The sequence below is a fragment of the Gigantopelta aegis genome, chromosome 5 (genome assembly GCF_016097555.1).
Source record: "Gigantopelta aegis isolate Gae_Host chromosome 5, Gae_host_genome, whole genome shotgun sequence".
NCBI classification, from domain to species: Eukaryota; Metazoa; Mollusca; class Gastropoda; order Neomphalida; family Peltospiridae; genus Gigantopelta; species Gigantopelta aegis.
In genome coordinates, this window is record NC_054703.1 from 26,192,373 (window position 1) to 26,211,376 (window position 19,004).

At 35.9% G+C, this 19,004-nt stretch overlaps 1 protein-coding gene across 4 annotated transcripts in view; it reads right to left on the reverse strand.

Annotated features, from left to right (window-relative positions):
- The window catches only part of LOC121373527 (echinoderm microtubule-associated protein-like 2), a 93,754-nt gene that overhangs the window by 23,395 nt on the left and 51,355 nt on the right, over positions 1 to 19,004 (reverse strand). For 3 of the 4 annotated variants that reach the window (XM_041500202.1, XM_041500203.1, XM_041500200.1), the window contains 9 exons: positions 18,740 to 18,868; positions 16,794 to 16,959; positions 14,592 to 14,741; positions 12,887 to 12,962; positions 11,266 to 11,370; positions 6,687 to 6,773; positions 3,946 to 4,089; positions 2,607 to 2,747; positions 1,309 to 1,422 (listed from right to left, as the gene is read on the reverse strand). In XM_041500202.1, coding sequence (XP_041356136.1) covers positions 1,309 to 1,422; positions 2,607 to 2,747; positions 3,946 to 4,089; positions 6,687 to 6,773; positions 11,266 to 11,370; positions 12,887 to 12,962; positions 14,592 to 14,741; positions 16,794 to 16,959; positions 18,740 to 18,868 — 1,112 coding nt within the window. The remainder of the gene's footprint in view (positions 1 to 1,308; positions 1,423 to 2,606; positions 2,748 to 3,945; positions 4,090 to 6,686; positions 6,774 to 11,265; positions 11,371 to 12,886; positions 12,963 to 14,591; positions 14,742 to 16,793; positions 16,960 to 18,739; positions 18,869 to 19,004) is intronic. The other variant, XM_041500204.1, reaches the window with a different exon arrangement.

Sequence of the window (19,004 nt, forward strand, 5' to 3'; positions counted from 1 at the left end):
TGTTACAGGTTTGTAGATTAACTAAACTTAGTGTTAAAGGGACATACCCTAGTTTCAACCCATGAACATTAACACTAAGTTTAGTTAATCTACAAATCTGTAACGCATTTGGATAAAGTTACAATTGAGTGAAACATGAGTCTGTGACACTGAAATGTTGAAATACCCTCTAAAAACGGACTAAACCTCGACTCCATAACTGTTTCTTCTCAGACGCACGTGTGTTTTTTAAAATATGAGAAATGCATTTTGTGATATTAAAACCACCAGGATGACCAAAAACACTTCGAATGTACGGAAATTGATAATCTAAACCATAAAATCTAAGTAATGGCTGTAATTGTCAAAAATATACCTTAATGTTTAAAAATTAGGGTATGTCCTTTAATTTCCATAGGTTGAAACTAGGGTATGTCCCTTTAAAAGTGTGAAATAGAAACTGTAACATATTATATGACGAGCCCTGACCCTTAAGAAAACATATTTATGAACACGGACCATGCGTATTAGCCTGGTATTTGAGCCTAGACTCGAGAGGAATGATTTATCAACACGGGCCAAGGGCTTCCAATGAGCCCAGTATTTTAAATCTCTAGTCTCTAAAAGTGTTTATGAACACTGTCAATGGAATAACCTCCAGAAAGCCTGATATTTGAGCCTAGACTAGTAAAATGATTTATGAATACAGGCTATGAACAAACCAGTGAGCCTGGTGTTTTAAACCTCCGAAAGTATTTATGAACATGGGCCATGGACGTACCTCCAGTGAGCCTGGTGTTTGAATCTAGACTGTAGCAAAATTATTTATGAACACGGGCCTTGCACTGACCTCCGATGAACCAGGTGTTTGAACCTAGACTCGAATGAAATGATATATGAACACGGGCCATGGACTGACCTCCGGTGAACGAGGTGTTTGAACCTAGACTCTAGTAAAATTATTTATGAACACTGTCCCTGGACTGACTTCTAATGAGCCCGGTGTTTGAATCTAGACTCTAGTAAAATTATTTATTAACACGAGCCACGGACTGACCTCCGACGAACCCGGTGTTTGAACCTAGACTCGAGTAAACTGATTTATGAACACGGGCTATAGACTGACTTCTAATGAGCCCGGTGTTTGAACCTAGACCAGTAAAATGATTTATGAACACGGGCTATAGACTGACTTCTAATAAGCCCAGTGTTTGAACCTAGACCAGTAAAATGATTTATGAACACGCTCCCTGGACTGACTTCTAATAAGCCCAGTGTTTGAACCTAGACTCGAGTAAACTGATTTATGAACAAGCTCCCTGGACTGACCTCCATCGATCCTGCGTTATCCATGTTCTTGTTCCACTGCCAGCACTGTAGAGTCCCGTCACGACCTCCAGATAACACGTGATGGCGGTAATACAGAACCGTGAAGATTGGACACTGAAAACACACGTAGATAATATTCTTGTAATTTATGTTATTTTTAACAAAGACTCATTTATTTATTTATTTATTTTATCGTTTTAGATGAAGTAACAGCAGGGGTGGGAATTGGTGAAATGTAAAAAAGTGGAAATCTAGAGGTGTACCGGAAATTCTTGAAATCCTAGGTTAAAATCTGTGCCATCTGACACATTTTGGAGAGGAAAGGACGATTAAAATACGAGGAAACGCAATGTTCCATGAGAGGAAAACAGCTGATCCGAGGAGAATTCCCACCCCTGAACAGACTTGACAGCTATGGTGGCAGTACTGATGACGGATGTTATCTTTTGAGAACACATGATATCATCACTGGCGCGACAGTTGATTCATGAGTGCATGTCAGCACATCAATACTTATTCTAATAAGCTCTGTCAGGTGCTAGTTTTGCTTTAATAAACTAGTCTGGAAGTGACACTCTTCTTTTTGGCATAGTAAGAGGGATGAAATCTCCAGGAAAGTATCTCCTCGGGAGTGGCTGTCCTCCTATAGACGAGGAACTAGATAAAGATTCATAGAATGAACCATTCGACTCTGCATTGTGAAGGGATACGACACTGATCATGTATTACGGGTTTGTCGTTCAGATTTCTAAACTGGACTATTTTAAACACACTAAAGGTTAATACTGGTATAGTGTCTTAACGGCAATATACAAGGAAAAGTTTAAAAGTTTTTTTTGTTTAACGATACCACTAGAACACATTGATTTATTAATCGTCGGCCAATGGATGTCAAACATTTGATAAAATTGTGATACGTAGATTTCAGAGGAATCCCTCAACATTTTACCATTGGTAGTAAGGCATCTTTTATTTGCACTTTCCCACATACAGGTATCCACATACCACAGCCCAGTAGACTCAATGAAGGAATTCAATCCTTTGACACAAGTCTTGAATTTTTATATTTATATTGATCATGACTTCTCTGGTGCATTTACCGTAGTTTGACACCCAGTAGCCGATGCATGTGTTTTTGTGTGCTGGGGTGTGGTTAAACATTCATTCATTCATTCATTCACCTCAAGCAAGCACAATGCCGACTGAGCTAAATTAATATGCCAGGCATCACATAGCCATTGTTTACAATGTTCTGAGATGTCGTTAAAACAAAATATTCCTTTCTTTTCTTTTCTCACCTCATGGCTATGTTTAACAAAGTTGGTGATCTTGTGGCCGCCCCCTCCCCAGATGTAAATAGTTCCGTTCGAGTCTCCAGTGATTAGATCCCCCTTCTCGTTGTGGGTCAGGCAAATGACAAACCGAGCTCGTAAATAGTTCTGAAAAAAAGAAAGAATGTCCTCATCAAAATGTCTAGCTGAATGAATATTCAACGACACACAGCACAAAAACATATTCGCCAGGCGTATTGGTTGCCAAGCAAAGGTATGTATAGCAATATCTAGTCCCTAAAGTCATTTCCATTTCTACAATAGTATGGCACTTTAAATTTGTATCCCATCCCACCTCCAACCACCTTTGTGGGGTTCCATTTTTGCTTCAGACACTTTAATATCCAAATTGTTGTCGACCATAATATATGGTCCTTCCTTCATGCTGTAAATGTGTATCAAGTATCTAAATATCTATTCCTGCATCTAACACCTTAATCAAGGGCGGATCCAGGAAATATTTGAGGAAGGGGACCAAAGGGGGAACATGGAACATGAACTGAAACTCCTTACAAAGGGCACATCAATGAAAATTGTGTAAACAGATTGTTAAGTAAACGGTCATTTTATTTGTTTTAGGGAGTGACAACAGATTCTGCTGGTCTCTAGGGTTTCCACGAGTACTCAAGGACTCGAGTACCTGCACAAGGAAGAACACCCTCATTTAAAGGGACATTCCTGAGTTTGCTGTAATTTTTAAGATGTTATCGACTAAAAGACTTTTTAACGATTGTAATTACATATAAAATATATCTTTCTGCATAAAATATTAGTGGCTGTATATTAAACGTGTTTCTGACCGTTCGAATATTTGTACTAGGTTAAATTTCATTTTATTTCCTAAAATATAGTGTTTTTCGTACACACGAAATTATTTGAAGACAAAATGTAGTTTGGGCTTCTTAGAAATACTAAGACGACCAGAAACACATTGAATACACAGACATTGATATTTTAAACATGAAAATATATTTAATATGTAAGTTTAATCGTAGAAATAATTTATTAGTCGGAAACATCTTACAATGCAGCAAACTCAGGAATGTCCCTTTAAATTTGTATCCCATCCCATATTAATCAAGGGCGGATCCAGGAAATATTTAAGGAAGGGGACCAAGGGAAAAAATGGCACATGGATCAACTCCTTACATAGGACACGTCTTTGAAAATTGTAAACAGACTGTTAAGTAAACGGACACTTTATTGGTTTTAGAGAGTGACAGATTCTCCTGGTCCCTACCTTGGATCTGCCCATATTAATTATAAGTAAACAATATCAGTAAAATAGAGATCAAGTTCCACAAACCTCGTAATCAGGATTCGCGAACTTTTGGATGGTGTGAGTTTCAGCGTAAACTTTCCACCACCCGATGTGTTCCTTCCCCACCGTCACCAGCAGGTTCGGGTCCGCCGGGTTGAAGCCGATAGCACACACTACGTCTATGTTTATCTGGAACACAAAGTTTGTTTTGTTTAACGACACCACTAGACTGTTATTAATATCGTTGACTGTAGTGTCAGGTTTAGGTCCCCAGGGTTGAAGCCTATAGCACACACTACTTCTATGTTTATCTGTAACTCAAAGTGAGCAGACTGTTGTTAATATCGCTGGCTCTAGTATCAGGTTTGAAGGTTTGAAGGCTACAACACACACTACTTGTATGTTTATCTGTAACTCAAAGTGAGTAGACTGTTATTAATATGGCTGGCTCTAGTATCAGGTTTGGGTCCCCAGGGTTGAAGTCTACAGCACTACTTCTATGTTTATCTGTAACTCAAAGTGAGTAGACTGTTATTAATATCGCTGGCTGTAGTATCAGGTTTGAAGGGTTGAAGTCTATAGCACACACTACTTCTATGTTTATCTGTAACTCAAAGTGAGCAGACTGTTACTAATATTGCTGGCTCTAGTATTAGGTTTGGGTCCCCAGGGTTGAAGTCGATAGCACACACTACTTCTATGTTTATCTGTAACTCAAAGTGAGCAAACTGTTATTAATGTCACTGGCTCTAGTATTAGGTTTGGGTCCCCAGGGTTGAAGTCGATAGCACACACTACTTCTATGTTTATCTGTAACTCAAAGTGAGCAAACTGTTATTAATGTCACTGGTTCTAGTATTAGGTTTGGGTCCCCAGGGTTGAAGTCGATAGCACACACTACTTCTATGTTTATCTGTAACTCAAAGTGAGCAAACTGTTATTAATGTCACTGGCTCTAGTATTAGGTTTGGGTCCCCAGGGTTGAAGTCGATAGCACACACTACTTCTATGTTTATCTGTAACTCAAAGTGAGCAAACTGTTATTAATGTCACTGGCTCTAGTATTAGGTTTGGGTCCCCAGGGTTGAAGTCGATAGCACACACTACTTCTATGTTTATGTGTAACTCAAAGTGAGCAAACTGTTATTAATGTCACTGGCTCTAGTATTAGGTTTGGGTCCCCAGGGTTGAAGTCGATAGCACACACTACTTCTATGTTTATCTGTAACTCAAAGTAAGCAGACTGTTATTAATGTCACTGGCTCTAGTATTAGGTTTGGGTCCCCAGGGTTGAAGTCGATAGCACACACTACTTCTATGTTTATCTGTAATTCAAAGTAAGCAAACTGTTATTAATATCGCTGGCTCTAGTATTAGGTTTAGGTCCCCAGGGTTGAAGCCTACAGCACACACTACTTCTATGTTTATCTGTAACTCAAAGTGAGTAAACTGTTATTAATATTGCTGGCTCTAGTATCAGGTTTAAAGGGTTGAAGCCGATAGCACACACTACTTCTATGTTTATCTGTAACTCAAAGTTAGTAAACTGTTATTAATATTGCTGGCTCTAGTATCAGGTTTAAAGGGTTGAAGCCGATAGCACACACTACTTCTATGTTTATCTGTAACTCAAAGTGAGTAAACTGTTATTAATATTGCTGGCTCTAGTATCAGGTTTGAAGGGTTGAAGCCGATAGCACACACTACTTCTACGTTTATCTGTAACTCAAAGTGAGTAGACTGTTAGTATCCGAGGATTCACATAAAATAATGTTACACTACAGACATACGATTTTGAATATGCTAGTAGCAGATTTATAATCGTTATGTATAGTACAGCTTCTATTGCACAGTTTAAAAGTATATATTATTTTGGAGTATTACTGCTGACTAGATATTAACACAAATCAACGTATTTTTTTCTGATCCCCCCCCCCTCCCCCCCCCCCCAATCACCACCACAGATCTTGCTTTGAAGGTGCCTGTTAGCAAAATGTAAGTATTATGTAAATTAAGAAAACAATAGCTGCAAGAGTCATTTCATTTAAACGAGAGAGAGAGAGAGAGAGAGAGAGAGAGAGAGAGAGAGAGAGAGAGAGAGAGAGAGAGAGAGAGAGGGTATAGTGGCCTTACCCATTGAGCCCTTAAGAACCCGTTCTGGGCTGAAGCCGGTACAGGGCTGCGAACCCTGTACCTACCAGCATGTAGTCGATGGCTTAACCACGACGCAAACGAGGTCGGTTTCTAGGGTCAGCGCATTTAATGAATTCATATTACCAGTACCATTGTTTCTTTAGTATATCCTGTTGTTATCGTCACTATAATCACTGCCATTGATTTTATTTGTTATTTATTATTTTACTATTATCATTGCTGTCGCAGTTAGTAGGACTCAAAGAAGAAAGGGCGCAGGCCTATTGTAATCATGTTTTGTCACAGTTTTCGAAGCTATATATATATATATATATATATATATATATAGAGAGAGAGAGAGAGAGAGAGAGAGAGAGAGAGAGAGAGAGAGAGAGAGAGAGAGAGAGAGAGAGAGAGAGAGAGAGAGAGAGAGAAAAGAAGGCGAGAAAGAGAGAGAGAGAGAGAGAGAGAGAGACTCGCATACTACACTTTGGTTTACATCAACCTTTTGGGGATTTTATTAATTCATATTTGGTTGTTTTTATTTTATTATTAAAAAAACACATTATTTGTGTGCTTTCTTGAAAAACACTTTTCTGATATGGATTATAGGAAGGTAAGTATGACTTTAAAGTGATATTTGGTTAACTCACGAAAGTATTTGCGACAAGTTTTCCGTCAGTCACATCCCAGACAGTCAGCTGTTTGTCCTGACTTAGATCAACCGCAGCCACCAAGTCCTGTTGCACAATAATAATAATAATAATAATAATAATAATAATAAGTATTATTATTATTTAATATTAATCATGGCGATAATAAAAATAATAACATACTACTAGTACTACTACTACTACTACTACTACTACTACTACTATTACTTACTCCTACTACTACATCTACAACTCCTACTACTACTACTACTACTACTAATAATAATATAATAATAACCAAATTATAATGTAATATATATAAAACAAAAATATAAAACATAACGTAATTTAATGTAACACAAAAATAACACAAATGTACCGTAACATAAGATAAACATAAAAACAACACAACATGCACTAACATAACACACAATAACATGTACAATAACATAGCATACCATAACATACAATAACATCTACAGTAACATAGCAGAACATAACATACAATAATTTAATATGACATAAAGTAACATAACATAATATAACTTATTATATACATAGCAATGAAATATGTAGATCTACGGAAACCATAAAAGTCATATCCGGTGAAAAGTCATATTTTCACTGTATTTTAGCTACAGTGAAAATATAGAAGTCGTATTTACTTTTTTTGTAAAAGTGCACGATTAAATTATCTCCCTTTGTCTCGGTTCTTCGTATTTAAATTTGATGATTACCAATGCATCTGATCGTATTTGAAAAATAAAAATTGTAATTTAAACAACTGTACCTATAAAAACGGGATACGAAGTGCAATTACGATAAAATATATAAAACAAATTGAATACGAAGCTAAATAATGATGACACAATGTAGTGTCATCGAGTTTAAGTGTAAGAATTTAACGGCGTTCGACTCGTTTTGTTTTTGTGGGAGTTTTTAGAGGATCGCTTTGTCAGGTATGTTTGCACCGCAGTATTGTTAAATAAATGTTAATAAAGATAAATTTTAATCAAATTTCTTTTTAAAAGTCTATGGTAAAGTAAATTTTCTGGCAAAGTTCCATAGGAAGAAATATATCATGACGTTACGTGTTTTCGATAGGATAAGTGAAAGATATTACCAAAGAGCGAAAGATATTGTCAAAAATTAGGAAATATGTATATAATAAATAGTCCATTTCATGGTGTTTTTTCGAATACGATTTTTATGTCAACGAGTGATGTGTGAAAACCATATTTTCATGAATTGCTTGGCAATTCGTGAACATATGGTTTTCACACATCACTCGTTGACATAAAAATCGTATAAAAACCCATGAAATAGCCTCTATATACAATAACATAACATAACATATAACATATTATTATCCACATGGTTCAAGATATCCAGGGAAATATAACCAGTATGACACATATGTGTCACAATGATTTCACGTGCACATCAAATGACGTCATTTTGGGAAGCGACGTCATATCGTAATGCGGCGTCTCCAGCCGTAGCTCTATGTAATCGCTTACCAAAATGACGTCATTTCGTCGTCGCCTTCCTTGACATGATCTTTGTTATTCGTGAAAAAAACTATTACGGATAATGTGGATAATAAAGAAATTATTACACTCGCGTGTGAATCGTACTGATTTTACGAAACTCGTGTCAGGAGTGATGTATTACCCTCGCTCTCGCTCGGGCAATACAATAATCCTGACACGCGTTTCGTAAAATCAGTACGACACATAAGCTCATGTAATAATCTCTATACATAACATATAACATAACATAACATAACATAACAACATAGCATAATAAAAACAACGATTATCTTTAGATTGATATTATACCTGCACAGGTAACACAAATCACCAGTTTCTGTTTAAAGACAACACCCATATGTGTATTAAAACAAATATATTAAAATAAGTAAAACATTCTTTATCACTAAAAATTATTAAAGTAATATAAATATTAAAATCGCACCTGTGTTAATTAAAGATTACTGTATCAGGGCGTCTAGATTATTGTAGCCCCACTCCCATGGCTAGTGATATTCAAGGTTGGGCTAGTAAATAGCTACTATTGCCATGCCCGATGGCTAGCAGAGCTTCTAGATTATGGTAGCCCCACTCCCATGGCTAGTGATATTCAAGGTTGGGCTAGTAAATAACTACTATTGCCATGCCCGATGGCTAGCAGAGCTTCTAGATTATGGTAGCCCCACTCCCATGGCTAGTGATATTCAAGGTTGGGCTAGTAAATAACTATTATTGCCATGTCCGATGGCTAGCAGAGCTTCTAGATTATGGTAGCCCCACTCCCATGGCTAGAGATATTCAAGGTTGGGCTAGTAAATAACTACTATTGCCATGCCCGATGGCTAGCAGAGCTTCTAGATTATGGTAGCCCCACTCCCATGGCTAGTGATATTCAAGGTTGGGCTAGTAAATAACTATTATTGCCATGTCCGACGGCTAGTGAAAAAAAGCTGACAAATGCTGCATTTAAGTCTATTTTGTAAATATGAATATCCTGCCCCCACCCCCTATCGTAGTGTTTTTAAGCTCTATCTCGCACTTTAGATGACATTATTACTATTAATAAATAGTAAATTTGAAAAATCACTGATCTTATGTCTAGTGCTACATTGCCATATGTAACAAGAAATAGCAAAACAAACATGTTAAGTGGCTACGTATTTTGTTTTTACATACACCTGTATATTTTTGCGAAAGTAAATAAGACCAAACGATTTTCAACAGCAGTTGTTTTTTGTGTTTTTTGAGGGTTTTTAAAAATATTTTATTGTCCCCAGCTCATTGTGACGGTGCCAGGGTTGGGGTGCCCTGATTCATCGCCTCACAGAATATGAATTAGATTATACACACTAAATACTAGGAGTACATACACATTGTGGCAGTATGCTGATTATAGTAATACTTATACAAATAATGTAGATGATGATATATTTAATATTAATGCATATGTACATGTAGATAGTAATATTAATAACACATTATAAATGGCTAGTTAATAGAAATATATTTAAATAGGCTGGTTGATGTAATGGGGACATAAAATAAATATATAGGTTTAGTAAGAAGGATTTGTAAAAAGAAAAGCTATAGTAGTAATTATAGTGATAAGTAATAATGTCAAAATTCACGTCAAGCGCTCGCTTGATAATTGTTTCTATTTTCTTCCATCAAATTACTTTCTTGACTGAAGAGTCGTTTCCATGGTGCCCAGATTGTATTATACTCTTCATATTTACAGTTTTTAAAAAGAATATATTTTTCTTTCGTATTTATTTTGCAAAATGTTTTGAGCAGCTATTATATTTATTTCATTTTTGTCTTGTATATATAATATTTAATATTTATTAACAGCCAGTTTATAAATATGTATTTTATATCTCTCCTTTTTTGTTTAAAATCCAATTTACAACAGCATGCCACAGATCAGACACTTTATTACAATAGTAAAATAAATATGCTAATGTTTCTGGTGAACTGCCACAGAACGTACATTCATTAGTATCTATGTATTTAATTTTATGGAAAAAAGTATTAGTTGTTAGTATCTGGTGCATAATTCTGTATTGAAACCATATCAAAGTTGTATCTTTGAGACTTATAAAAGGCACTTTATAATAGTTTCCCCATTCTTTTGAGTCAAAAGCAAAACTTGGTTTCTACATCTTATTTGTGATGTTGATGTAATAATTTCGTGATTTAATCATTTATACATGTCTTTAATACCTGTTTGATTTTTAAGAATAATATTAAATTTTACCGGAAATACAGGATTAGTTAGCAATGTAAAGTGGCCATTTCTAACATTGTCTGCTTTATTTATAAATGTCTTAATGTTGTTTATAAGCGATGTATATTCTAAAAAGTGTGAATTTATGTGTTATATATATATATATATATATCTTATAATTTCTCAGATGTAAAAAATTTCCTTTTCTAAATAATTTTTATAACAGAATGGTTTTGTATTTATTGTTATATTGCTGTTGTACCAAATATTTGAGCTTAAAATGTCTTTTTATAATCAAATAATAATCTCCATTTATTACAATGTGTCTACTGGATATGTTAGTAGTAGATTCAAACAGTTTAATCCATTTTGGGTTACCTAAAAATAGTCTCCTAATCCATGAAGCTTTTAAAGCCATCATGAAATTATATATATTTAACATTTGTAATCCACCATCTTTGAATTCTTGAGCTAATAAGACTCGTTTTATTTTATCGAGTTTATGAATTTATGAGATAATCTATTCAAATTGTTAACTTCTTTTTTGGATGGGTTTGGTAGTGCAGTTAGTAAATATGTAATTTTAGGTATTATTAGTGTTTTTAATACGGTTATTCTTCCTGAGACAGTTAACTTCCTTATTAACCATAGTTTTATCAATAGTTTAATTTCATTAATTTTTGTAGGGTAACAGCAGTTGTTAGCATTTTAAAAAATAACCATTCACAGAACCTTGAACATTATCTCATGAATGAGCAGTAGCCAATCAGAGATGTTTATAATTGGGAAGCAGCCAATGAGAAATAATGTTACAACTCACAGTGTCTTTGGGGAAGGCTACTGACATCACAGCTTTCGTAAACATGCCAGATCCCAGGGTGTACATCGTCTGTAGTGTGTCGGCTCGCCATATCCTCACGTTGGCCTGGTGTCAAAATATAATTAAAGGGACATTCCTGAGTTTGCTGCAATTTTTAAGATGTTATCGACAAACAGATACTTTTTAACGATTGTAATTACATATCAAATATATTTTTCTGCATAAAATATTAGCGGCTGTAAATTAAACATGTTTCTGATCGTTGTAATATTTGTACTAGGTAAAATTTCCTTTTATTTCCTAAAAACGTTTTTTTTCGTACGTACGAAATTATTTGAAGACAAAATCCAGTTTGGGCTTCTTACAAATATTAAGACGACCAGAAACACATCGAATATACAGACTCTGATATCCTAAACCAGAAAATATATTTAATATGTAAGTTTAATCGTAGAAATATTTTATTAGTCGGAAACATCTTACAATGCAGCAAACTCAGGAATGTCTCTTTAAGACGACCAGAAACACATTAAATATACAGACTCTGATATCCTAAACCAGAAAATATATTTAATATGTAAGTTTAATCGTAGAAATATTTTATTAGTCGGAAACATTTTACAATGCAGCAAACTCGGGAATGTCCCTTTAACTTTGACTTACAATTCACTGGCTAGCCACGATTTTATTTAGGAGGCATTCACATTCCGGCGCGGGGATGGGAATGGAGGGCAGTGGGGAGGGGAAGGCAACCATACTGTCTACCAGTGATGTTATGGGGCGACCGGAAAACATATGACGTGGTAGAGTATTTATTCTAATTAAATCTGTCCGGTGCTTGTTTTTATTTAGTAAACTAGTGTGGGGTGGCAGTCCTCTTTTGGAGTTGCAAGAGGGATGAAATCTCCAGTAAAGGATCTCTTCTAGGGTGGCTGTCCTCCTATAGTGGAGACACTAGATAGGGATTCATAGAATCAAACACTATTTTGCCAAATGCCCATTCGACTCTGCATTGTGCAGAGATACGACCCTGACCATGTATTACCATTTTGTTGTTCAGATTTGATTGGGGCTACGCCAGTGTTACAATTTAACACATCTTAAACATTAACTTGTTAAAATATAGTACAGTTAGAAATAAACGTAACAAATTATAATACTGGAAGAACTTCATATATAATCCGATTATATAATACAAATAGAACAGAGAAAGTGACATTACGAATGATAATGCAATCAGAAATACACAGCTTGAAATTGACATCACATGAAAGTGAAATATAATGGAATTAGAAAGTGACATATAATATTACTGTAAATTAACATATCACAATATAATTATGTTAAATCGAGCTAGAAATTGATCTGTTGTAACACAATGCATCCGGTAATTGAAATACTAAACAGTTAGAAATTGACATATTAAAATATATCACAGTTGAAAACTGATACATTGAAATCGTACACCGCTAAAACTCGACATAAGAGGTAGAAGTAGCAAATTTATATTTAAATTAGAATTCAAAATTTGAATACAGTTAGACGTTGACATACTGAATTTAGTTAGCACAGTAATAAATCTACATAACAAAACCCCCAGTGCAAACTGAAGTAGACATACGGTATTTTGCTGCAATGAACTTTTGCTTGCACACTGTCCTGTGGCGATGATATTTCCATTTGTATGAACAGCCATACTGAAACAAAGAAACAAAAAGAATTATAATAATGCAACTGTAATTATTTAAAAGACACCAAGTGTCAGTTGCCAGGATTCGAACCTAATGCACCAATTCACATGACATTTGACACACTGTCCTGTAGCAATTACATTTCCATTTGAATGAACAGCCATACTGAAACAAAGAAACAAAAAGAATTATAATAATGCAACTGTAATTATTTAAAAGACACTAGGTGTCCGTTGGCAGGATTCGAACTTACTGCACCTATTCGCATGATATTTAACAGCCCGCGACCAGGTTGTCAATGAAAAAGGAAGTCCAATTAACCTTAGTTAAAAAAAACAAAGGCGTGCTGGCAGAAAAAACTGATTTAACTGAACAGAAACTCGAATATATTAAAAGGACATTCCTGAGTTTGCTGCAATTTTTATGATGTTATCGACTAACAGATACTGCTTAACGATTGTAATTACATATCAAATAATGTTTTTCTACATAAAATATTAGTGACTGTATATTAAACGTGTTTCTGATCGTTCTAGTAATTGTACTAGGTTAAATTTAATTTTTTTCCTAAAATGTTGTGGGTTTTTTGTACATACGAAATTATTTGAAGACAAAATCCAGTTTGGGCTTCTTACAAATATTAAAACGACCAGAAATTCATTGAATATGCAGACACTGATATTCTAAACAAGAAAATATATTTAATATGTAAGTTTAATCGAAGAAATATTTTAATAGTCGAAAACATCTTAAAATGCAGCGAACTCAGGAATGTCCCTTTAATATATATTTTAATAATTTAATTAATTTGGTGAATACATTGTCAAAATGGGTCTACAAGTGTTTAAGACCTTCGTAATTTTAAAGGGACATACCCTAGTTTTTAAACACTAAGGCATATTTTTTACTATTAGAACTGAAATCATATTTTACTTATATTTTATTGTTTATATTATCCATTTCCGTACATTCGAAGTGTTTTTGATCATCCTAGTATTTTTAATATCACAAAATGCATTTATCATATTTTTAAAAACGCACGTGCGTCTGAGAAGAAACAGTTATGGAGTAGAGTTTTAGTCTATTTTTAGAGGGTATTTCACCAATTCAAAGTCACAGACTCACGTTTCACTCAATTGTAACTTTATCCAAATGTATTACAGGTTTGTAGATTAATTAAACTTAGTGTTAATTTTCGCGGGTTAAAACTAGGGTCTGTCCCTTTAATAGAGACACACATTTATGGGATTCAAAATGAATTATGTTATTAATTTTTAAAAACTAATTTAATATTTGATTTTCTTTTGTTGCTCAGTATGCATGTTTCTCTCATACTCGGGTATATTGGACAGCTGTCCCATGAAAGAAAGCTATGTAAAAAAAAAAAATTATGTCACACGTTTAACATGACGTCATTAGTAATATATGACGTCATTTCAATGTGAGATGGTGACGTAAGGTCATTAGAGACAGTTTTAAATTAACATTTTATCATTAAAACCTTCATTATAAAAACTATCTTGTTAATTTGTTGTGTTAGTAACTTGAAAAGTATTTAGCACAGGAGCAAGTTTAGCCTAAACTCAACTCTTTAAGCACACCACATATGTGCACGGGGCTTGGATTGGTTCATACCATTTGATGTCCTCCGTGTGTTCCCTGTAGTGCCGCTGTGTGTGAGCCTCCAGGTTGTACAGGATGACGGTGTTGGCCAGGAAGTAAGCGATCTCCTGATTGGCCAGGACGTGGATGTTCATCCGACAGTCGTGGCCTCGATAGCCGTATCTGGAAACACAAATGTATTCACAATATTGATTGGTCGATATCGATTGGTTGATCGATCAAACATTATCTTGATTGGTCGATTGATCAATAAATCTGTTGGTTGGTCGTTCAGTCGGTTATGCAAACCAAGGCATTGCAAAGTAGAGCAAAGTAAAGCAGAGCAGAGCAGAGCAGAACAAAACAGAGCAGAGCAGAACAAAGAAGAGCAGAGCAAAGCAAAGCAGAGCAAAACAAAGAAGAGCAGAGCATACCAGAGCAGAGCAGAGCAAAGCAAAGCAGAGCAGATCAGAGCAGAGCAGAGCAGACCAGAGCAGAGCAAAGCAAAGCAGAGCATAGCAGAACAAAGAAGAGCAAAGCAAAGCAGAGCTGAGCAGAGCAAAACAAAGAAGAGCAAAGCAAAGCAGAGCAGAACAAAGAAGAGCAGAGCAGAGCAAAGAAGAGCAGAGCAGAACAAAGAAGAGCAGAGCAGAGCAGAACAAAGAAGAGCAGAGCAGAGCAGAACAAAGAAGAGCAGAGCAGAGCAGAGCAAAGAAGAGCATAGCAAATCAGAGCAGAGCAGAACAAAGCAGAGCAGAGCAGAACAAAGCAGAGCAGAGCAGAACAAAGAAGAGCAGAGCAAAGCAAAGCAGAGCAGAACAAAGAAGAGCAGAGCAGAGCAGAGCAGACCAGAGCAGAGCAGAGCAAAGCAAAGCAGAGCATAGCAGAACAAAGAAGAGCAGAGCAGATCAGAGCAGATCAGAGAAGAGCAGAGCAGACCAGAGCAGAGCAGAGCAAAGCAAAGCAGAGCATAGCAGAACAAAGAAGAGCAGAGCAGATCAGAGCAGAGCAGAGCAGACCAGAGCAGAGCAGAGCAAAGCAAAGCAGAGCATAGCAGAACAAAGAAGAGCAAAGCAAAGCAGAGCTGAGCAGAGCAAAACAAAGAAGAGCAAAGCAAAGCAGAGCAGAACAAAGAAGAGCAGAGCAGAGCAGAGCAAAGAAGAGCAGAGCAGAACAAAGAAGAGCAGAGCAGAGCAGAACAAAGAAGAGCAGAGCAGAGCAGAACAAAGAAGAGCAGAGCAGAGCAGAGCAAAGAAGAGCATAGCAAAGCAGAGCAGAGCAGAACAAAGCAGAGCAAAGCAAAGCAGATCAGAGCAGAGCAGAGCAGACAAGAACAAAGAAGAGCAAAGCAAAGCAGAGCAGAGCAGAACAAAGGGCAGAACAGAGCAGAACAAAGAAGAGCAAAGCAAAGCAGACCAGAGCAGAGCAGAGCAGAACAAAGAAGAGCAGAGCAAAGCAAAGCAGATCAGAATAAAACAGAGCAGAGCAGAACAAAGAAGAACAAAGAAGAGCAAAGCAGAGCAGATCAGAACAAAGAAGAGCAGAGCAGATCAGAACAAAGAAGAGCAGAGCAGAGCAGAACAAAGAAGAGCAGAGCAGAGCAGAGCAGAACAAAGAAGAGCAAAGCAGAGCAGAGCAGAACAAAACAGAGTAGAGCAGAACAAAACAGAGAAGAGCAGAGCAGAACAAAGAAGAGCAAAACAGAGCACAGCAGAGCAGAACAAAGAAGAGCAAAGCAGGGCAAAGCAGGACAAATCAGGGCAAAGCAAAGAAATCAATAAGCCAATAGATCAGATCGAATCAAGATAACCAACCAATCAATAAAAGCAACGCAAACAACCAATCTGTTAATCAATCAATCAATCAATTCATCAAACAATAAATCGAGAAAATGGACGAACTAATGGATGTACAAAGAAAAAAAAAGAGAGACAGAACATAAATTTATAATAAACATCACATATTGTTAAAAGATGAACATTTAGCTCCGTGTCCAGAAGTAACTCTGCCAGAAATAAACGATAACTATTCCCCGAAACTCGACGAAATATCCCTAAATTCCCATCTCATCGTAAAGTAAACAAACGAGATAACTATAAACAAATGTTGGTAATTATTCTAATTATAGAAATATGATCAATCGTTCATAGTAATTTGAAACAATTCTGATTGGAGAAACGTTTGAAATACGTCATAACTACGTCACTATAGCGAACACAGACGCTGAAACCGTACATCCAATCAAGTTGTAGCCTCTCTCGCGGTGGATCGATCGGCAAGTTGTTATCTTTGTATGAACTCGGGCGGAAGACTCGGACATTCTTCTCATGAATATTCACGATGACGTCATTCGGACTCGTCAGCTCTGGTTCTGGATCCGATTCAACTTCCGGTTTTTCTTCTGGTGAAATAAAATATAAACAGAGATGACGATACGTTTTTGTGTGTGGTTTTTTTTCTTTTCTGTAGAAATGATATCAATACATCCTATATAAATTTTTGTACTGTCGGGCTTATTCATGAAAAGAAAGAAAAAAAACATGACAACACTACACGATAAAGAAAGCTAACCAAATATCAAACACAGGCGTGTGTCAGTGGAGGAGTTGAAAGATAGGAGATATTTTTGTCAGAACAGAAAGACCAAGTTACCTTTAATGGTAAAAAATTAAAAAGGAGCGCATGTAGAAGAGCAGAAAGAAAATTAAAGAAAGTAAAAGAAGAAAATTAATACTAAGATGAAGAAAGGGAAGGCGGAGGAACAGAAGAAGAAGTACAACAAAAAAAACAACAACATAACAACAAAAATAAAATTAATGTAAATATTAAATGGGTAAAAAGGGAGTACCAGAAGAAGTAGAGGAATGAGGATCAGAAATGCAAGAAGATAAACAGAAAGAAGAAAAGAAAGAAGAAGAAACCGAAGAAGAAGAAAGCAAGAAGAGGGGGAAGAACTTTGTTTGTTTGTTTTGATTAACGACATCACTAGAGCACATTGATTAATTAATCATCGGCTATTGGATGTCAAACATTTGGTAATTCTGACACGTAGTCATCAGAGGAAACCTGCTACACTTTTCCTAATGCAGCAAGGGATCTTTTATATGCACTTTCCCACAGACAGAATAACACATACCACGGCCTTTATTACACCAGTTGTGGTGCCCATTGATTAACGCTCGCTTGAAATGTAATTGATCCCCATCAGTTGACTCGTTGGACTATTTCTCGTTCCAGCCAGTAACCCACTGGTATATTAAAGACCATGGCATGTGCTATCCTGTATGAGATGATGCATATATATATATATATATATATATATAAAAGATTCATTAAATTGCTACAGATGGACAAAGGTGACAGGTTTATTTTCTAAGACTTATTTTAAATTACCAAATGTTTGACATCCAATAGCTGATGATTAATCAATCAATGTGCTCTAGTGGTCTCATTAAAGAAAACAAAATCTTCTTTTTTTACTAAGATTATAAGTAAAACTTACCAAATGTTTGATCCAATAGCCTATGATTAACAAATCAATGTGGGCTAGTTGTGTCACTATACAAGACTAACTTGTTTAACTTCGTCAATGTTTAATTCTTTTTTTTAACGACACCCCTAGTGCACATTGATTAACTAGTCATCGGGTTGTAGTGTTTAAAAACTAGTCTGTTCCTTTAAGGCCTTATTTCTCATTCCAGCCAGTGCTCCACAACTGTTATATTAAAAGCCTGTGGCATTATGCATATAAAAGATTGACTATTAAACTTGCTACATTTTTCTATTAAAATTAAGGGGTCTTTTATATACACTGTCCCACAGACATGACAGCACACACCACGATCTTTGATCAAACGAATGAGCTAAATCTCATCTCGAGGGGGGAAAGATGACGAGGTACAAGTAGTGGAAGAACCAAAAGATGAGACAGACTCAGAAAAGGACGAAGAAGGGACGGAAAAAGAACAGGGCCATGTTCTACGAAGCGATCCTAGTGCTAATATCACCTTAAGTGCATAACTATCATATGTATTTAAGGTGATCTTAGCGCTAATATCGCTTTGTGGGTCGGGGCCCTGTAAGTCGTATAAGAAGAAGAGAAGGCGAGGAGGAAACAACAGCAGATACAAATCCACCCAGTCTTTCAATCAACGTCAACCATCATATATTAGTAAACTTGCCTTTCACTTTGTTATTTGTCTTTTCCTGTTTTTTCTCCGTTGTTGACTTCGTCTCTTTAAGTTCCTCTTTCTTGTCATTGCTCTTTGACGTATTTTCTGATGACGCATTTTTGGATTCTTTTGATTTATCTTTTTTGGAAAGTAAAAACGTATGCATGCAGAAATAAAATGTTATTCGAAGGGAACGTGTTTGTGTCTTTCGTCCTGCTAACATTACCAAGTCTAGTCGTCCTTATATTTGCTGTAACTCAAAATGCATTTTAAA